At 37.9% G+C, this 22227-nt stretch overlaps 2 protein-coding genes across 5 annotated transcripts; both read right to left on the bottom strand.

Moving 5' to 3' along the window:
• Positions 1-601: 601 nt before the first annotated feature.
• Positions 602-17650, bottom strand: LOC145891819 (uncharacterized). Of its 3 annotated transcripts, XM_082981959.1 has the most exons (33): positions 17456-17650; positions 17008-17142; positions 16521-16594; positions 16420-16459; positions 16233-16338; positions 16045-16166; positions 15811-15957; positions 15598-15679; positions 15073-15435; positions 9140-9216; positions 8768-8899; positions 7923-8054; positions 7648-7808; positions 7228-7561; positions 4780-7003; positions 4594-4695; positions 4415-4541; positions 4035-4282; positions 3819-3971; positions 3648-3756; positions 3441-3589; positions 3309-3375; positions 3144-3251; positions 2919-2977; positions 2655-2779; positions 2352-2529; positions 2193-2293; positions 1987-2110; positions 1798-1931; positions 1485-1607; positions 1254-1430; positions 998-1199; positions 602-924 (listed from the first exon to the last, which is right to left on the bottom strand). In XM_082981959.1, the coding sequence occupies exons 1-33, from the start codon at positions 17630-17632 to the stop codon at positions 857-859; spliced, it is 6660 nt and encodes a 2219-aa protein (XP_082838085.1). In that variant the 5' UTR covers positions 17633-17650; the 3' UTR covers positions 602-856. The 3 variants fall into 3 exon arrangements, with proteins under 3 accessions (XP_082838085.1, XP_082838087.1, XP_082838086.1); XM_082981961.1 differs by lacking the exons at positions 15073-15435; positions 15598-15679; positions 15811-15957; ... (4 more) ...; positions 17008-17142; positions 17456-17650 and adding an exon at positions 9547-10767; XM_082981960.1 differs by lacking the exons at positions 15073-15435; positions 15598-15679; positions 15811-15957; ... (4 more) ...; positions 17008-17142; positions 17456-17650 and adding an exon at positions 9314-9402.
• A 604-nt stretch (positions 17651-18254) lies between these two features.
• Positions 18255-22135, bottom strand: LOC145901909 (protein adenylyltransferase SelO-1, mitochondrial-like). 2 transcript variants are annotated; one of them, XM_082989728.1, is made up of 14 exons: positions 21985-22135; positions 21816-21935; positions 21175-21374; positions 20911-21114; positions 20564-20738; positions 20380-20510; positions 20211-20322; positions 19848-20006; positions 19455-19603; positions 19265-19400; positions 19074-19208; positions 18927-19016; positions 18690-18868; positions 18255-18418 (listed from the first exon to the last, which is right to left on the bottom strand). In XM_082989728.1, exons 1-13 carry the CDS (start codon positions 22132-22134, stop codon positions 18728-18730), a joined length of 1902 nt encoding a protein of 633 aa, XP_082845854.1. In that variant the 5' UTR covers position 22135; the 3' UTR covers positions 18255-18418; positions 18690-18727. The 2 variants fall into 2 exon arrangements, with proteins under 2 accessions (XP_082845854.1, XP_082845861.1); XM_082989735.1 differs by lacking the exon at positions 18255-18418 and having other exon boundaries at positions 18737-18868.
• Positions 22136-22227: the final 92 nt, after the last annotated feature.

Genomic DNA, 22227 nt, shown 5'->3' on the forward strand with positions numbered 1-22227 from the left:
TTTGCCGCACTTTGCAGAAGCCAAAACCGCTGCAAATACATGATGTCGGTTTTCTTTATTGTGCATTTGTGACGCAATAGTATTAACGTGAAATTGTTGCAGTGTTGAAGTAATTCTGACATCGTGTATTCAACTGTGCAACAATTTCATGTTGATACTATTGCGTCACAAATGCAACAATAAAGAAATCCAAGCAACTGGTGATATTGGCTAAATTGTTATTCATTGGTGTTATGTCATAACAGATATGGTATAGTGATACGGTGGTACGCAGTGTATTAAAAAACAAATGAGCGGTACGTGATTGGAAAAAGTTTGAGAAACACTGGTCTAGATCATTGACATAACTCGTGAATTGCAATTGTAACCCTGGAGTATATGGTTCGTTTGTGCTGTGGGTGAAATACGTAATGCTTGTTTTCCTTCCAAACCTGTTTTGTGTGGAGCTGTGGGCAACCTGACTAATTGCAAGGCATACAAAATCTGAAATTTGTATTTTAATGGCTCGAACTTGAAAGCTACTCATGACAAGCCCTTGCTTGCAGGACTAAGAAGTAAACCTTTACATCTGCTACAACCTAACAATGTGACACACAGAATCAAAACTTTTTCCATATTTTTGTTGTACTCATAAAAACGTGGGGATGATAAGATGGAAGGTATTTGTACATTTCTATCACACACGAAATCAGGAACAACAAAAAATCATGAAAAGGAGGTAAAAATAAAAAGCACAGTTACATGGGGCGTCCCCCCACTAGCTGGAATGACTTTTAACAACACTAAGTTTGTTTCCTCACACAAGAGGATGCTGGGACAGTTTGGCAATCCTGGGTTTAAAGGCACCGGCCGCCATCTAGTGTTTGAATCTTGCTCGATTTTGTTTTCCACCCAACAGGAGGTCTGCTTCGAGACTATGCAGATCTGGAATTGAATCACTTGAATTTTGATTGCTTCATTCAGCCATGGGGTGGCGATTTCATTTGTCCATTGTCACCTCTGGTTGAGAACCAACTTAATGAAGAAACCACTTCCTTCATGGAGTGGTAAATAATATTCTTCAGTTGTAATTTATCTTCATGGTTTGAGTGTGTCGATGATAGATGCCTGAACTCTTCCATAAGTTTATAACATTTATCGACATGCTCCGGTGATACAAAGTCCTCAGCTACCTTGATGCAGCTGTGAAGGTTGAAAACCTAAAAACAATATACATGAAAAAGATGAAGTTATGAAGAGTTATTGAATCCCACCTGGTGTGGAGCTCCTGCAGGTATGAACACACTGTCACCCTCACACTGGACAATGGGGAAAGCTTCTACTCCATACTCTTCAAGTAGACGTTTACGTAGAGCTTTGTCAAGATATACTTGTTGGTCATGTATCGGGTCATGATCACCACAAGCGCTAACCCCTTTCTCTGCCTTCATCTTAAAACAAGCATTTTTACCAAATCACATAAGAGAAGCTTTGGTTGGAGTTACCTTTACTATAAAGTTTCGTATTTTATCTGTATCTGATGCTTTGAAAATATGCCACAAAGCCCCAGGTTTGTGGTGCTGTACTCTCTCAATCTGGGCATCATCTACATCTCCTTCCTTGATTATCTAAAATTGCAAAACTATTAACATCAAACAAATAAAACCTTTCAGAATATATTTGGTAAAAAACAGTTTTTAAAAACTTCAAATTGAATTTTTGCTTCAGTTACAAAATGTGTATGCACAAGTCGCACAAATCGCACATGTTTCTTAAGGTTTTCTGCAATCCAGAAAATATACTGGTTATGTTTCCAACCTTTAAGAGAGTATCTCTGGCACCTTCAGGCTCATCACTAGGGACACCAACATAAACCATTAAATTACAAGCATCTGATATATCAAGATGTAGGTTGGTTGTTCCCTGGCTCCAGTCATCCTCAGTCACCCAACCTTCATGAACAACATCTCGATAAAGCAACATTATATGGCATCAAATGCTACTTACCATATGCTATGTACATCTTGGGACCAAGATCTGGTCTCACAAAGAAGTCCGGAAGATGGGCAGCAATGTTGTATTTTCCATTACGTGCAGTGTACGGAGAAAGGGGAAGGGCATTCATCAGATCCTGAACAAACAAAATACACGTTTCCACCAAATAAAGATTACAAACAAAACGTGTAACATGTTTTGCATATTTTCAAGCTTACATCAAACATGGCTGGCATTGTATCAATAAAATCTTCTGTTGTTGGCCAATCTTTCAACTTTAAAATCATTTTTTCACCACTTTCTTCATCAACCAAACGATCTGCAATGATCAGAATTTTAATAATTGTGAAAATTCTGTCTAACACATTCAATTAAACCTTTGATGGATTCAAAACCATTCCAGAAATCTTTGATGTATGCATTGGTTATGACCGAGCCTTTTCTGCAGTTAATCAAAGCATTCCTTGTCGGTTCATCACCGTGCTCAGCACATATTGCTTGCGGTCGCCACAAGTCGCGATTCAAATACTTGGTGGCGCCAGAGCCAACCACAGGCTGCAAATGTTTTTACATGTGACAAAATTTTCAATCAATTAGCAAATTGACAAAAAATACTTTGGATACGACAACACAACACATATTTTCATAACTTTTCTGACAAGTATTATAATGATTTTTACCATTCCACAAAACCAATGCATTTGGAAAGTGTCAACATCTACTTGTGGTGATGGGTCGTCCAACTTGGGAAGCTGACCATTGCAAAACCATGAACGGCTTAAATTCGATGACAACTTTGCATCAGCTAAAAACCCACAGAAACTTTAACACTTAGCACTAGCTTATACCAACAAAAACAGGTTGGCTGTTGTTATGAACATATATTTCGCCCTGTGGGTACCATTTCCAGAAATATCAACTAACATGCCATATCCATAATATACCTTGAAGTTTTTGTACTGCTTGTTGTTCTCCATTGGACTGACCACAAACCTTCTCTTCACTGTTAAACATAAATTTGATGTGAATTAGACCGAAAAAGTGATGTTAAATTATTTGTATATTTGGTGCAACCCCGAAAAACACTATTTAAAGACATTTTTAAACCGGATTGAAAGTAATTCACAAAAACGTTGACAAAATGTTTACATTGGCTTGACGCATCCTACCTGGGTGGTTTGTCGGAAGGCGATGATTTTCGCTGTTCACGTAACGCAATGCTTGCCAACCAATCCAGTGGTGACGCAGAACTTTCACAATCATAACTTTTAAAACGACTGTGAACCAAAAGAAGTGATAAAAAAAAAACTTCCCCAATTAACAAATTTACTCACAAATTCTTGGGATCGTTTTTGGCTGAGCTTCCACTAGCTTTCGATGAATTATGGGACAACATTTCATCTAAAATAATAACAATATGGATAAATGACAATGTTGAAAAGCCACTTTATGATTGTTAGACGTACTATGACAATGGTTTTTTAGCAAAGGTGTTGGATTGGAGGATCTTGATGCAAGAAGAGAGGCAGAAATTTTCTTACATCTACATTGTGACCCAATGTTCCATTTTATCCGTGCCTGGTGGGCCATTTCACAAAGATCAAACAAGCAAGTGCTGTAAAATACATTGTAGCATAAGAATCCCACTAAGTTTCAAGTGAAATTTTGCATACCTTGGTATGATTTGTGTTGGCATGAGATGGGCTGTATGGTGGTGCTTTCCTTTAGTGCACCGCATCCATCGGTACAGGTTATTTTTGTCGCTATCATAAACCTCAAGCACTAATCAATAAAAACATATAGTAAATATTTAAATTGGCAACAAGCTGTCCTGGAAAACCAACCTTCTTTGGTCATGGCTTGTCGGGTGTTATAGCAATCGCAACACACCCCAAAACCACATTTTGGACAAACCCAGTGTAAATTAAACAAAGTAGTCTCACAGGCATCACACATCTCTCTTACACCTGTGACTGGGCGTTTCCAACACACTTTCGCTGTAAGCAATATGAGAAATTTGTGAAATTCTAAATCTAGTCCAGATTAAGTTAGTTTTATACCTTGTCCGTTAACTTTAACCAAAGCCTCCTTTTCTTCATGCACAAGTTCACAGAACTGTCCCCCGATGTGACTCATGATATATTTACAGGCTTCAAGGTCGATGGAAGGTTGAGGATTGTTTTGGATGTTGAAAATTACTTTGAACTTGTCATTATATTTAGGGAGCCACAAGGACAAATCTTCAAATTCACTATCCTCTGGATCACAGAAGCCCACCGCTTGGAGTTGTCCATTAACAAATGACAATCTACAACAAAAATTACAATCAAATCATTTTCTTGAACTATAACACAGAAAAAAAAAACTTTAAATGCATTAACACAGAAGTAATGCCATGCCTTGGCTGCGAAGCCTGTGAACCTTAAATGCATTAGCTTACTTTCTGAAATGATAAAAGCGACAAAATATTGCTGAGTTCTCCTTTCGTTTAACACTGCGACATTCACGACATTTTGGAATCATGGTTGAACCATTCGCTGATGATTGAACACTGATGCCCGATATTCCTGAATACAAACAATGTTATAACTTTACAAACTACATTTAACATAAATTTACCTGATATCTCATGGCACGCCGCATCTTGCATAAAATGTTCACCCGATCTTTTAAGTCTGGATTGTTCTTTTTTGCAGTACAATATTGACATTGGCAAGCCATCTGTAAGGGCAATGTGTGAAAATATCATAATAATACCAGTCAGTATCATGCAAACAACATCATAATTGAGTGAGCAATCCTTACTTTCTCCCAGTGGCATTTCTGCAACATCTTTCTTCTTGAAACGATTTTTCTTCTTCTTCCCATCCCCAGATTCACTGTGCAGTTCTCCCACGTTAATCTCCTCCTCATCAAAAGAATTCATGGATGTGAGAAGTCCAAGCAAATACTTCTTACTGTTGGAAAACAAACATCTTTTCCCACTTCCTTCCTCATCATCTTTCTCCTGCTCCAAGGATTCACCAGGAGAGGAGGGATCGTTTGTGTGGTCAGGTGACTTCTTTATCTTTTTTAAATCCTTATCCTTGTGCTTCTTTTTCTTCTTATTTGGATCTTTAGGTTTTTTATCCTTGTCCTGTTTGCGATGTTTCTTTTTCGGTTTTTTCAACGGAGGAGCAAGAGGGTCAATAGTTTTCATGTCTTCTTGTGCTGGAGGATCGTTTAGTTCTGGGGACGCAGTGATGCAATCATCCCCAGAATTTCGTCGTTTTGATGGTTTATTGGCAGGAGAACGCGGAGCATCATCAGATTCATCTGACATTCGTTGCAACCAAGCTTTTTTCATCTTTGGACAAATATTGACAGCAGGTTTTTGGCTGGTTGGGGTTCCTGCAACAGTTGGTACTTCTGGTATGACTGGGTGGATTTTCCCCGAAGAAGACCCAGAAGAGAACTCTGATATACTTGAAGCATCAGAACTTGGACTTACAGCTGCAGACACCCCGGATGAAGTTTTGGGTTTAACATCACTGTTTGTGGTTGATAACTCCATGACAAGACTTTTGGGGTTGGCATGGTTATCGGAAAGTTGTGGTGTAGAGCCCTGGGTATCTATAAGTGGTTTGGAGCTTAAGTTTATTGGTTCCAGATCATCTTCACTGGTTTGAAATTGTGAATTTTCTAGTTTTTTCTCTGCAATGGTTTCTTTGACTTCATTTTGATGGTAAACCTTTTCAGCTAGCAGCAAACCGTTGCTATGGACAGGCTGGGGTTGGCCTCTACCATATTTTACACCAAGCAAAGCATCTTTGAGAACCAGTTTGCTGGGTGCCCCAGGATACTGTCCTTCACTCGATGGGGTTTTCCACATAATCTTTGATGGGTTTAGATGAAATAACCCAGCCTGAGCAAGCCCAGCAAGGTAAGGGTCTTTACCAGACATCATTTTTTGCACGTGATTGGGAGAATCGTTTTTCTGTTCTTCTGCCGGAGAAGGCGGATCAGGACAAGGTTTCTTCATGCTTAAAGCTGTATCTGGGTCCACAGACATCCGTTTACGATTAATCTTGTCAGAATCTGTTACAGCAATTTCATCAGTTGCAACTCGTTTCATCTCGGCTGGCGGAGAAGGCCTATTTGTTTCCTGTTGTTTTGGGTAAACAATGTGACTCGGCTTGTTTCCCACATGAGTTTGTACACTTTCATTATTGCCATGAACTTCTGTGACCTTGTAATGGCCTCCATTTATGATTACAGAATTTGTTGCTTTTTGTGGAGATTTGGTCTCTGCTGGTTTTGGAAAATGGTAAAGTTGGCTGAGTGAGTTTGGACTGAGAACTCTGGCATGACTTCCATCTTGCATTAATGGACCAAGCTCTTCACCTTCTACTGTTTGGGTTTTGTGGCTTACTGCATCTCTCTCATTGATGTACTTGACAGGTTGTGAGAATGATGACTTCATGGGAATTCCCTTGTCTGGGTGAATCCCACCAGCATGAATGTCATCAACAGTTGTTCTTGGTGGTCTTCCCGATCCAGGGCTGTATTTCAGAGAATTAATGTTAATGATTGAGGTCGCCGGCTTGCCTGCAGAACTAGCCACCAATTGGTTTTGAGGGTAAGACCCATATGGCCATGCTGGGTACATGGTACTAGTGGTGGTTGGAGGTTTCTTGATCACTCGCGATGGTGAACTCTGCACTCTTGTGTCTTCTTTTTTTGTGTCCGTAACAACGGGAGGTTGCCATGTTTTACAACTGCTTGCTATGAAAGGCACTTTTCTTTCTCCCAATTGCATCTTTCCAGATTCGGAAAGGACCCCGTTTGCTTTTGCATCATCCTCGAAGTAATATTGAGCAGCTCTTGCCATGTATGTGGTTGGGTCAATCTTACCAAAAGGTGCAATATGAGATGTCTTCTCCAACCATTGTCTTCCATGGTTGGTATCAACTGTACCCCCAACTTTATGGCGTTCCTTCTGCTGGCTTTCAGTTACCATAGCAACATCACCAGGATTAAACTTGAATTTCTGCCGAAGAAAACAGAGATTCTAAACATATTTCAGTCCAAACAGATTACTGTAAACACAAAATTATTCTGTGAGCTGAATACAGGACCAATGTTTTGACCTGTAAGGTCTCATCACATTAGTGCAGCTTGGCATAGGTCGAAACAGTGGACATCTGTTTGCAGCTCACAGAATTTACATTATTGGCTCCATGCTTTAACAAAATTATTTTGACACAAACTCACATTTTTCCACCTTTCCTCAGTCAACTTTGCCTCAGCCTCCAACCTTATCAGAGTTTTCCGCTGCTCCTCCTGTAATCTTCTTTTTTCCTCATCTTGGATACGCAACAATTTATCCCTTTCCTCAATTATGTGTGTGCTGGTTGCCGGGTGATTAGGGGACATATTTCTGCTGGGTGAAAAGTGTAAGGGTCTTCCCCTATCAAGGCTGGGGTCTGGGTGTCTACGTGGGGTTGGGGTTTTAACTGATGGGGTTGATTTTTTTGCAATTCCACTTTTCATTGTAGTCGGTGAACTGAGATGGTGTCGATCGTGTTTGTACTGTTCAATAACCCTCCTGTAATATCAATATTTTCCTCTTTTAATATGAAGGTTGCCATTAAACAACAAACTGTGTTAACATTAATGAACTGTGTTGCTTACGTCTGTTCCTTGCTTGCAGTCGGGGTTTCAATGATAACAGGATTAGGGGGTTTGGCTGACGAAGTGGTTGGAAGACTTGAACCATCGGGTCGGTAAATCCCTTGATAAGCTGCTAATGCTGCTTCACGGTTTGCCCCCAACAAAGCATAGTTTGCCAAAATCTGTAAATTTATCCTTTCATCACAACACAGTAGTTTACAACTACCTAGTTTACATAATTCACAAAAGATCATTTAAATTTTTTATTACTCTCAGGTGTCTCCTAAACTTTATACCTGCTGTTGAAATTCTTTTTCCAACATATCTTGTTGTAATGTCTTGTTGACAAATGGGGTCACAAGGTTAGGGGATGGTACAAGTCCATTGGCTGCAGCAGCATGCAAGTGAGCCATTGCACCAGATAGAGTCTGAATAAGAAAACATACTCAGTCATAGGTGCCAATTCTTGAGAGTGCCGAACCCTATGATGCCATAAGCCTATTCAGGAATATTTAAAATCTGCAAAAATTTTGCAAACTGCAAAACGCTTCATTCTGCGATAATTATCATATGTAAGATATATTGCTCAATTGTGTTCTGTTCCTGTTTGCAAAAAACTTAACAACGACAATTCCATTTTATTTGTTCTGTACAAGAAAGCGATTTTAGACTGGAAACACTGTATGACACTGTGACAACTTGACCGCTGGAAAAAGCTATTTTGTCCTTGTATTAAATGGCACATGTTGTACGTGGGTTTTACTCCTAGCATCACTGTACTATCTTCAAATTTAAAATTACTAAATAAAAACTAATAATGCTGTTTAGCAAAACAAGTTTTATGCAAAATAAAACTGTGGTTTGACAATCAACTTTCTGTTGAATCTTTATTTGTGCAGGTTGTTACAAAAGTAAGTCAGTCTGCTGTTTCTAATTATAGATTACCAAAGCATATTTATCATGCCCAGATATCCTATTTCACTTGATCTTCGCTACCTGTTTTAAAAGCCAAACTTTCCCATTCCAGTTGATACCACAACATAAATAAATCAAGATTTCCCGACTAATATCTCACAAACAACTCAACTAAACTATATCTTTCTGGGTTTTACTGTAACAAAACTTTGAGAGATAAACTTACAGGGTTTCCATACAACAAAGGGAATCCATAAGGTAGATATGGGTTTGCAATAAATTGCTGAGGGAGGGGAACCACATGTGATGGTTGTCCACCTTGCTGTTGTTGTTGCTGTTGTTGCTGCTGTTGTAACGCCTTTAAGTAACAATATTAAAGTCAATGTCAGATTGTGCATAGATTTGGTTAAAAACATATTGTGTGTACTACAAATTTACCAGAAGCCAGAATCACAACCAACTACAATTTAAAAAAAAAATCAAACATGGTAAAGTTTTTGAATGGGATGGAAAAGTCCTGCTTAATAAAAATATTAACATAATGATAATGGTACATGTGCTTTTCTTGGGCATTTGGAGATGACACTTATTTACGAACTTGGTGGGATGATATTGCAGAAAGATTCCGTGCGTTTGTGTTCTGATGCATTTCTTCCCGGTCTTTCACAGTTACTCCTGAAAATTAAGTTTGTGTACAAAATATTTACAAAGTGCTGTCTGCAAATCACTATCGAACAACCTCAAAAAAACAAAAATTAATAATAGTAATTACCATGTTAACTTCTTTCTTAAATAGTCTTTTGAGAGTATTTACAAACGTACAGCAGTCAGTTTAAACCTACCCAAGCTTATACATAATCTGTTGAAAATGAGATGTAGTTAAGTGTTAATGTAACGATGAAAAACTAAAAAATCACAATTAAATTAATGTTTTTCACATGACAAGATTTAAAATCTTGTAAGTAAGATTTATTTTCAGAAAATTTAAAGATGAATGTTTATCACCTGTGTCAGAAACAATTTTTGTGTAAGATCAGTCGGACAAACACAGCCTTTATGATGAGAAAAAAACAGCATGAAATACAATGCAGGCAGACTACCCTGGTCATGTCTTCCTTGCCTAATTATAGCCTTTTATGTGGAACCGCCAACTTAACGCGAGCGCTTGCCACAGGCTTCTTCCCATTACAACATAAACAAGCAGCCATACCGAACTCTTCGCAAAACTTATCACGCTGCCCGGCAAGCTAACAGTCCTGCGCGATTATATCGATTACAGCAAGGACAAAAATGGCAGCGCTTTCAGTCGAATCAATCAGTCACCGCACTGAGTACGTGACGACACAAAACAGATTATGTCGACACAACCACATCAGGCAAATCTGTCTCGATCTTATTTTTGCAAAAATTCTTAAAACTATATTTTATCAAACTACATGTTGCTGGAAGTACTTGTACGTATGATTGTAGTAAGTTATATGTACGACATTATATGTACAACATGGCAACAAATGATTTTGTAATTTTCGACAAGGTTATTGACAGTGGCAAGCACTTCAGAAGTGGATTATTAACAACCTCACGCAATTGGTGCTAAGCCCGAACCATGTGAACCTTACGCGTGTTCATGCGCTCGAGCACGAACATACACGACACCACGACATATGTTTGTCTCGTTATTCTAACCAGCACCAGTCCGAAGGCCGCTTGCGATTGCAAACAAAGGATTCCGAATAACCGAATGTAAACATGACCCACCCCCTCGTTACGACGCGCTTCGATTCTGATCGATTGTTAGCCGATTGTGGGTCGACGGAACAGAACACACTCTCTAATTCGAAGGCAAACACCGTTTGCGCGAAAGACTTTGTCACTAAATCTGTTTCTTTGAGTGCAGCAAATTCGAACAACAGTCTGGCATCAAGCATACAAAACATATACGTATTAGACTTATTTGTTAAACAACGCACTGCATCTTCCGCTTGTACGAAACCTTCGGTCTCAATTCCAAACCAGTCACACTATGCCAACCTTCCCAAGGCTACATTCAACATGTAAATATATCTTAGGAATACTGATTCGTATCATGGTTAAATATAACCCGATGATGTCCAACGCATGCTGTACCGCTGTACCATCTCCAACTTTGACATTCTTTCCGTTTCGTTATGTGTCTGACGACCGTCTACTTCAACAAGATGTAACAAAACTGTGCTTTACATTTACTATCTTTGGTACTTATTACCAACTGAAATGAAACCAAACCTTTTCGCGAAAAATAAGTTTGGTTGCATAAAGCATGCTGAGGACACTTCTAGTCTGGTACAGAAGGAGAGCACAGGAGACCAGATGAATATTTTATGGCGTCCTTCGACCACACACACGCACACACACAAATCAGACGTGCACGCGCACAAACACACACAAGCAAGGAAACGGCCCGGCTGACGTCAGCATTTGCCTGGCAGCTTTTCAAACGACCTGGTTCAACCAATGCACTATACGGTAGATTGGACGACGTAACTTCACTTCTCAATGCACATTTGTGAGGTTCCGCTTTTGGTTGATGCCAAGAACACTTGCAAAGACCTAAACACTAATTTTCTTGTGTAAGCTGCATACAGATGGTCACTGTTTCGACCTACAAGGTCTCATAAGTGCAGCTGGTTTTACAATCAGAGGACTTTGCCAATCAAAGACTTCCACTTTGTGGTAACTATACTTCTTGTTAGTAGTAAAAAAGGTTTGGCACAAAATCTACTGGTAAAACGTTTTGAAACCAAACTGCAGGAGTAAAGTAATGATGAAAAACATTTTTAAAACTGCTATTATAAAGTTTTAAGTATCTGAACAAGATGATTAACTTGAGGGATTGGGAATGTTCAGCAGTTGGTGGAACATGGGCCACATCCACCACAAAATATTTTACACTACAAAATATTTCCCGAACAAAAAATTTTCCACCACATTGTAGATACAATAAATTCAAGTTGTACTGTTTTAATTCGAAACACATCCTGAATGCTCAAAACTTGCATCACCCAAGCCCACACAACAACTCCAACCAGACAAATGCATTGAACAAGTATTTTTCTGACAAACAAAAATAGATTTAATTTCTGCAGTGTTAGATTGACCTAGTTTATTTGGGTTGAACCACCCATAGTGTCTTTGTTCAACCACAAACCATCAAACTAGACTTCTTCCCCAGCACTCAAAGTTTACAACCAAACAATAAATTCTTTTATACCACATAACTTCTTCATATCTATCCAGAGTACCCAACTTTTCCCAACAATTTTAACAGTTGTAGAATCAAGTTGATTTGTCTAAGCAGGTAGGAAAGCTCGAGGCCAAGCACTTCTCACACAACTTCACACATTGCTAAAGAGAGAAAAGAGAAGAGAGTATTTTTCCTGGAAATAGCAGGTGATAGTTAGAGCTCGCTTCGCAGAAAATCTCTGACCCAGGAAGGTTAAATCTTTACATGAAGAAGTTCAATTGTTTTAATTGACCAATGCTCTATCTGTAAACTTTTGAAACACTTTTACTATAGTTTTCGCACTCTTTGCAATCACTTTGTTCAAGCAAACATTGCTGTTTCTTTGCCAAAGGTTTAGTGGAACAACCGGCTGCGCACACTCAAGCGCACCGACACACACACACATAGCAAACGAGCAGAGCCTGCGCTCCAACCACACAACCTACTCTCCAAATAACCCAGGTCGACTCAAAGCTTGCGCGTCTCGCCGATCAACCCAACACACAGCAACCGCAACCCTTCAAAAACAAACCAGTCCTTCTCTCCTTTCTTTCTCTGTCCGGGAGCAATCGACTTCACTCCAAGCACATTCGTGACGTCAAACGAAACCTTTCAAGCTCGCGGTGGAGAACGCGTGTTGTGGACGAGACCGACTGGCAAGGACTTGTTGCAATGTGTGATCTATTTTTAACTGATGTAATTGGAGGAATAAATCTTGATTGTTCTTGCAAATTGTAGTCACAAGCCATAGTTCTGTTATACAGTAACACAATACAGCGTATTATTTTACCACGCATATAAGGCGCTGCAATAAACACGGATTAAAAACTCATTTCAATTTTCTCTACACAATTTCCCAAATTACAGTTGCACATGTTATTAAAAGTAACATTTATTACTTGGTAAGATATTTTTTAAGACAATGAGCAAAAACTACTAGTTTGCTTAAAAGACAAATCCAACTGGAGATAAATAAGTCAATGTGTAAAGCAGTCGCATTCCACTTGTGTACTTGTTTCAACAAACTTCACTCAACACTTTTAAATAAACCCTTTTTAACAGTAGGTACATTGTGATCAACTGATGACATGCAAGGGAAACAATTTGACCGGCATTGCTTCAACTAAACGCTTGTATCAGCATACATTACCACTAAACAAAGCCCAAGATTATTTTTATCCACCATCCACGTGCACTGTCGTCTATGCAGTAACTGCACAGTTACTGGACCGCTTAACCCTTCAACATAATGCTGCCGTACAGCGGGAAATGATGAGTCACGCACAGTCGCGTATACTCTTGTGTCAACACATGATGTGTGCGAAAAAATCACCATTAAATTAACAACATCCGCTCGTATGACGTCACGTGGCGCATGCGCAGTACAATAAGGAACTTACAGTAAATCCCCTTGTAAGGTGGTCAGAGAGTCGATCTGCTACTGCTACCAACTTCTTTTCTTTGTAATATTTAATCTATGCTGAACCTCAACTCATTAAAAATGCCAGGAGTGGGGTATTGGGTGTACTGTGACAACAACGCATTGGACAATTGACCACATTCCAAAATAACACAGTTTTCCCGGTGGTAATCAGCCTGCAATTACTTACCAGATCAATTTCTCAAATCACACTATTATCAGCATTCACGTTGTGCCTGGGGGCAGAGCTCCAAACAATTACATTAAGTCCACTTTACTCTAAGTCGGTTCCTACAAGCTCTTTCTACAAAACGCCCAAAGACACAGAAATTTAACCGGCTTGCAGAAACCGACGTCCAAAATTTCTCAATAAACTAGTTAAAGTTGATGTTGCCCAATCGGCGGATCCTGTTCGTTAACAACTGTTAAACCCTCACTAAGGCGCCTTGTCGCGTCACACAAGAGCAATTGTGCGGTCACATAAGCGTCAGCGAAAATAGAAGCTTGATAATAGTCGATACGCTCTGATGAATAGCCTTTAAAGCTAGTGTGAGTCACGCCGGACTGACAGAACTTCCTCAGCAAGTTGTAAGATGCCAGAAAATATATTACAGTATACGAAAAGGTGCTCTGATGCCCAACATCCTATTGCCGTCAAATTTTCCCCAAACAATAATTTAAAATACAAATTAAAAAAATGAACAGTCTGCTAAAGGTTGAGTAAACTTAGTACTGAATGACCACAATTCCCCGGACATTTGACCACACATTGCTATAAAAACGATGTGATTATACCTAAATGCTGATAAGCCTATGGTGCAAACCCGAAACTTTTACTCGTCAAAATTTCTACCCCACAAATTTCGGCCTGCGTGGTCACCGGGGGTTCTTCAAGCCGAAGTCCAATTACCAGATTACGATGTTATCGTCCAAGTCCTACAATAATGCATCGAATAAATTGGACAAACAGCACACACGTGTAGCGCACCAACGCCTTAATGAACCAAGAAAAATGGTCTAAAATAATGGCGAATTATTTCGTGACAAAGACGGACAAACTTCTTGCTAGTCCACCAGACATGGACAGGGAACACCACGGCCCTGTTTGCAATAGTTTACACTTAATGACGCAAACTGTCGCTGAAAATCCCGCCATTACGGTCACACAGAACATATCCAAGGACATTATATTCAAAGTAGAAAACGGAAACACAACAATGGTGTATTTTTGAATACTATCAGTTCACCAATCAATTTCGCACTTAAAACGACTACCAAATATTTGTTGCACTCGATTACAACCGTGTTTATGACGCAAACAATGGCCACGTGTTACGTTACAGTGCAAAGGACGACGGCGCCCTCTGTTTGATGGAGATCGTTTTGCCTGGGGGAGAATTCGATTATCTTTTTTGATAAGCTTCTTGGAAGTAGAAAAGTGGAATTCATTCATGCGTTACACACGAGAAATTTACACATGTATTGGGATGCGAAATTTTTCTTACAACCAAATACTTCATCCCGTTGCTATAGGGACAGAATGAGATTCATCGCAAAAAAAAATAAAAGCATTCTTGGGAAACCGCGCATGTTTAGGAATAAAAACAAAATTTGTTCCATTTCTTGGCATATATATTTTTGGCGGAAATGAATTCCTTTCATTGTAAATTTGTTTACCAGGTTAGGATTCGAACCCCAATATTCTGGGCACGAATTTCGATCAGGCTTTCCACTTTGTGTATGGGCCAGGCGCCAAATTCGGCAAAACGTATTTTTCTTGTTTGAACTTTTACCACAGATCAATATTGCCTCTAGTGGTGGTATTATCTACATGGAACGAATAACTTACCAACATTCCTGGAGTGTTCACTGATTGTGTCTGGGTGCTTGGTTGTATTCTTATCGACATTATCTTTGCATAAATGGGGACGTTCACCAGAGGTCGTATAAGAAATATTTTGATCACTTTTTGAGGTAGATTCTTTAGCTTGGCGGACTGCATTGGACGACATGCTAAGTAACAAGGTTGCCACGCATTTCGTTTCTTCGTCTGCTGTTTGTTCACCGTCTTGCACGTGGTTTACATTTGTCCTTTGAGGTATGTCACAGATATCAACGCTAACTGCCTGGCCTTCATGGTTGGTTTGAGGATCTATCTGATTATCAACATATGAGGTAGTCTGGGGCTTTCTTGCAACCACTTTACTTGAATCTAGAAATCACAATGCAAGTGTTTAATAATCGGGACAAAAAGAGGAAAATTATCATAGTTGTCATGATTTGCTCCAAGTAAGAGTAAGCATTCATCCGACAATGTGCAGAAACATAACCAGGAAAAGCCACTAAAGCAGATCCAGCCATTCAAACCAAATACCTGCTTCATGATTGACTCTGTCCGAACCAGATCTTCTTTTCGCAGCTCTTTGTTTTGATGAAGGTTTGCCCGAAGGGGATTCCTGGAAGAACAGTTAAGATTATTTTTAACTTCAAAACAACACCAAGTAGTCTATCTTAAAATTACTGTTGTACAAGACGAAGCTCTGTTTATTTAAAAAATACTTGTTCTTTTTCTTGGCTTAAAAAATACCATTGAACTAGAACTGCTAAATCTTGTGCTTCTTCTACTTCTTCTAATATTATTTGAAACCCCATCAGGTATTAATTCGGAGAGGATCGAATCATCAAGTAATTTTACTTGTGTCAAGCGAGGGTCAACTGTAGTCTGTGTCAGCACCTAGGTGGTAAAATATAATGTTCAGTGCAAAAGTTATTAATCTTGTCATAAATACACTTTGTTGGCTGTATTTCATGCACCACTGACCTGGTCAGTCATGATTTGCAATTGCCCGTTTGTGTCATGACCAGTGACCACCGCGCTAATCCATTGAATGGATGAGTTAGGCCAGTACACATGAATTCTTGTCCCAGCAAGACAGTATGAATCTGAACAACATACACAAACATCACCCTATGTATAACACCATTTACTCTTTTGACTTAAAATCTTACTTTGTGTAAAAAGTTTTTGAGTGTGCTGAAGGTTTATCCAATCTGATATTTTTTCAGCAAGTCTTGAATCAGCTATAACACTAGGCAAGCAGTTCAAACAGGAACTCTGTACATATATATTTGTCATAATTGTTCTAGTATAAACATACTAATCAATCACTTTATTCATGAGGAAACAATACTTTACCTTTTTTATCTCAGCATATTCATTGTTATGCAAGAAACACCTTTATGAAAAGAAATAAGATTTAATTGCAATTTTTAACTTTGTTGTGGATTATTTCCTACCTGTAGCAATCAGAGAAGAATTCAACTAAGGTTTGGTTTTCTCGGCCTCTTGTTCCCTTTGCTTGGTAAAATGCCTACCAAACATAAATAACATGTTAGCTCAAGAATATCTGCAATATAAATGGTTTGGCACATTTTACTATATAACATCATTTTACAGAAAAATGAAGAAAATTGCTTGCATTGGGAAGTATGCCACTAGTTATCTACCAACAAACATTTGTTAATATCTTATGTTAGTCCACTGGAAAGAATTACGAAACATCATACTATGTATTGTGTGTATTAAGTGGTAGGTACACAGATGAATTAATGCCATATTATGCATGAAACACTTTCATGCCTGCTAACACATTTTTGTATTCTGTTGATGACTTTGTGACTATTGACATTATAACAACACCCAACACAATTTAAAGCAAATACATATTTCAGAAAATAATTTCTTCAGCAATTCTTGCTTGTAAACTGCATTTTTGTTTCTTACACAAGCCGGTAATTCTTGTTTGGTTACTGGGTGCTTTGAAACAACGACAAAATCTTCAATGTAAACTTCATGGAAATCATTAACGTGAATCCACTCTCTGTCTTGCCAGGGCCTGTCTTTCCATTCAACACAAAGCTTAGAAAAAAATAATCATGTTCTTAATACTGCATACCACAAACCAACATCTGAACAAGCAACAATATACATAAGTCTTTGTGTAATAAATAATATTTCATTACATGTTGTATAACATTATCTTGTATATGGTTGACTTCTTTTTACTTGACAAGTGATTTAAATGTAGTTGATTGTTTACAAGTATTAAAACATTAAGATATGCCCCAAGGGCATTGACTACTGGTAATATTATGCTACACCAGTTGAATAACTCAAATGCTTCTCAATAGTAGTCACCATTTCAAACAAAAAAAACTTAAGGAAAACTCACCATAAAATCTTGAGACGTTACATCATTTCCTGAAACACAGCGAATTATTGCTTGCTTTACAAATTTAATCCATTCTCCACACAAAGCTTTTTCCCCATCATGCAATGAAAAGGCATTGTTTACCAACAGCAATATCTTCTTCCCAGTTGCTTCAGAACGCCTTTCTAACTTTTCCATCTGCACCTACCACTATTTACATCTGTAAACAAAATATAAATGTTATTTGTACAAAACATACGGAACCTGCGGCCTTTGTACAATTAAACATTCAAATATATTTCAAATGAAATAGCTATCCAGAGTCCAGACATCATGGTCACAACAAAAAGTACCACTCCTAATAAGAGTTATACAGTTATATTGAAAATCCAATTTTGCACAGTTATTCAAATTCCAACTGAATTAACACAGTCATACAGTTTCCATCAATGTGTAGGCCGTTATGTTTCACTCCTGCAACTTTACAATTAAACAACAACCATTATTGTCGCTTCCCAAAAATCCCTGGATGTTAAGACTGAGAGTGAGTTAGTACCGGCGCACGACGCTCATTATTTACAAAGGGCTCACATTTAGCAACAAACATTGAACAATCTTTTCTCCCAAACAAAGGTTTTTCGTTGAAAAACTAACTCCACAGCGACGTCGAGCGGAAAACAAGTTGAAAATGTTGTTGCGCCTCGTGGTATTTTTGGATTTGCGCTCAACCTGTTGGTTTCCTGTGCGTTGTTAAGTTTCAAACAAAGCGCAACACACTTCCAGATACACAATTGTACTTTTCTTGTCAAACGCATTCAACATTTATTTGTTTATTAAATACAGATTACACAAAAAACGAAAATGACACTAATTCTTAGGCAAAAAGCAAATTATATAAAAATCGGTTGCTTTCAATGCCGCGTCCATCAAACCATGATTTTTGTGAAACACAATTTCAATCGAGGCTGTCATTTTGACGGACATCTGTAAAAGTACAAATACAAGAGCAAATGTAAAGTATATCCTTTATTATATCATTAACCCTTGAAGCTGTTTATTCTGTAGGCTGTCTAAATGTTTTTGTGTGATGCAGCTATTGCTTCCACAATGTTTGTTTGAAGTTATTCAATATTTAATATTCTAAAAATCTGTAAAAAGCTGCCTGCCTTCTTTCCAAAATATTCCAATGTAATGTATGGACCACAAATAATGGCCTAAATATTGGTTATTTTGGACATAGGTAGTTTAAACAAACCATAAGCAACATAACAGGGTGGTGGCAGTGCAACCGATTTATGAAGATCAAGAGAGCTGCAGCCCAACAGATGGTAAAGGAGGAACGGAGTCATAAGTAATGTTTTGGAAACCAAACAATGGATAAGTTGGTTCATCATCGTTCCAAGGTTTTTCAAGCCTTTGTAAGACATTTTGTACCTTCACAAAATTTATAATTAAATAATATATCAAATACATGAGTAATAACCAATGCTACCTCAAGATAATTGCCCTTTTCAGCTTCATCAATTGCAGCTTGAGCAATATAATTTCTTAAAATATATTTCGGATTTGCCTGATTTAAAATCTAAAAAAAATTAACATTCAGAAAATGACAACATGTTTTGAATAACTTTAAACCAACCTCCTTACGGCGATGGTTCAATGTCGTGGCATCAGTTTCTTCATCATTGCACTTTCCCAGTCTTTCACAATATAGTGCAATCCATGCAGACCACTTTCGTTTAATATGGGCAATATATTCTTCGTCTGTTGAGTTCTGTAAGAAAAAAAGTACAAGTGGAAACATGTCAGATCTCTTTAAAAGTGTACTACCTGAAGCTTCTCAGATAATTCAAGTTTGTCAGCTTCACGTTGTAGAGTCCCCTTCCCGCCAAACAATGCAAGCAGGCCTGAATTTCCCCTTGCCAATGCCTTGATGGCTTCCAATTGTTCCACTGCAATACTTGATCTAAAATTGTTTACAATTATTTTCATGTAATGGTGATGTGTATTTGTGATTTACTTGGATATTTTCTTTACTTCATCCAAACACAGGCAGAATTTCAAAACAATCTGCACAAGTTTTTCCCTTGATTCCTCATGATTTGGCATTGATGGTAAATCCAGAATAATCAAACTGTGGAACACATTTGTGTAGTCGGCAAAGGTTTCCTAAATAAAGTAAAACAGTTTTAAAAGTAAATTTCATAAGTTGTGTAGTTAAAATCATATGGTTGAGGGGAGCAATTATGTTTAGTAAACACCAGTAAGTCCAGCAGACCCTGAGAGAAAACACAACCAGAAGCCTCATAATGACTAATTGAGTGGATTAGATCTAATTTTTACTGTAATGTCATTTGAATATTTCCAATTAAGGTTAATAAACTTTGTTTATTTATTCACACGATTTTTACACCTGCATTGTATCCAATAGTTTCTTTACCAATAGTTCATCACCATGCAGATTGTTAAGCAACCCAAGTTTCCGGCTCATTATCGAGTTGTAAATTTTTGTATATTCAGGAAAATATGTTTGTTCCAAGATTTGTAATGTTGTTTCTGTAGGTAAGACATCCTGGTAAGACATAAAATATGCAAAATAAAACTTTGCTGGCCTTTTACATTATGGGTAAAAGTTACATTAGGTTACTTAAATTTTAAAATACATACTTAAAAACCAATGTAAAATGATTTAACTGCAATTTAATTTCTCTTAATACAACATTGATTTCTCATGCAAATGTCTTAGAATATAAAAACAATAAAGTCCAAACACAACCTTTAGAGCCTCAGAAAATTTCAGCAGGTTCCATTTGCATATTTCTGGTTGCTTCTTAAATGAGTACCTTCCATTTTCATCAGTAGCATTGCAAACAAAGTCGGGATTATAACTAAAACATAAAAAATCTAATGACTTTGTATTTGACATAACATGGACAGAAACTTACATATCCAAAAATGCAAACGGACCATAATCAATTGTCAATCCTAAAATGCTCATATTATCTGTGTTCAGAACACCATGACAAAATCCATAAGCTTGCCATTGAGCAACCAAATGGGCTGTCCTTACACAAACCTAGATGATTTTTAAGTAAGATTAGTGTTCTTGCAAAGGTAAGAACAATGTACCTCTTTGTAAAACTGTAAATAATGATCATCAGCTGAAAAGTTTTCAATAATTTTTGGGTAAAATGTGCTGATTGTGTATCGCAGGAGTTTTTGAAGCAATTCTGTTTGTCCCACACTTGGACCAGATTTACCAGTTGTTTCATCCATATGTTTGAATATCTCAAAAGATCCAAATCTGCCAACAAAAACTCTTAATTTCCATGAAGCATTAGCAGCCATGCTGGATCAGCCACTTTTTCACGACAAGTCAGAGCAAGTGTTTTATGCCAAAGTCATGGCTTGCCAGGCAGGAGCATTAAACATTTCTGTATTTCCTTCAAGTATTTATAGAAATTGTTGAAACTTGCCTTAAAAAAGTTGGAGCAATCCTAAGCACCAAAGCACAATTCTCTCTACGTGGGTGTCCATCGTAGAACATGTCACGAGTAACTTTTGTTTCAGAATCAATTACAACCCCGGCTCTTGTTGTAGGAATACCCAAGTAGTGCATTGCTTCACTGCAGAGGAATTCACGCACAGAAGATCTGAGCACTTTTCGGCCATCCCCAGCTCTGTAAACCAAGTCAAATACTAACCACTAGCTTTAATCTGATGTCAAATTGTAATCTTACCTAGAGTAGGGAGTATGTCCAATTCCTTTTAACTGCATTTCCCATCTTTCACCAAGTGAGTTTTTAAGATCACCAAGATAAGCAACTGTTCCATCACCAAGTTGACCAGAGAAATAACCAAACTGATGCCCACAATAACAGTGAGAAGCTGGTTCACTGCCAGGCAGTAGCTTGTTGCCACTGAAGTATTCAACAAACGTCTACAAACAAATTGTTCAAATGTTTCATTGTTTAGAAATGTGCTTGTCATGTGAAAACAGTTGTTATTGCCACATTAACAACTTGTTTACAGAAATAGTTTTGTGGCCAATTACAAGAGGATTGCAGAATGGAAAAAGGACTACTTCAAAATTGTATCAGCTAAGGCAGAAAATAAATACTAATGATTCAGGTTCCTCCAAATAGTAGGTAAATTTCAACATTCGGCCAATATTGAAAATAAAATCTTAATAAATTGGCATCAAATTTTACATGCGAATAAACTCAAGTTTTACCAATGCAGCTTTGAATGGTGGAATATTGTTAGGATTGTTTATCAAAATGGTATTGCAAAAAAACAAACATTGGTGAATTAAGCATGCAAACGGACACAATTGATTTTTTGTGTTTTTTTGTCTTATTCCCACATCCCAACTATTTACTTTGTTGTCTGTCTTGTTGCCATCAATATCAAGCAGTTGTAAAGCACTGTCGGACTTTGCAACAAGTTTTGGATTTTCAACAGGTGTGATATCCACAAGCGAAAAGCAAGACCCAGCAACCTGAAAAAATAGCTTTGCATACACTGTTCGATAGAAATTACTCCAATACTTGTCTACGTCCGGTGCGTTTCGATGTATCAACTGGTAAAGCTTTTATTGCCAAGTTTTCCAAACGTATGTCTTCTAAACGCTCCATGAATTTCAATGAAGATGTGACAACAGTTCTGTATGAAAGCAACAAAAATAAATGCTTTGTCATTATCAAATATTTTCGGAAGACGGGAAATACCCTATAAATGTTGCGCTTGTTTGTGCATACATGCAGAAATTGCTTTTTTGAAAAACATATTTT

Source organism: Ascidia mentula, chromosome 1 (genome assembly GCF_947561715.1).
Source record: "Ascidia mentula chromosome 1, kaAscMent1.1, whole genome shotgun sequence".
Classification (NCBI taxonomy): Eukaryota; Metazoa; Chordata; class Ascidiacea; order Phlebobranchia; family Ascidiidae; genus Ascidia; species Ascidia mentula.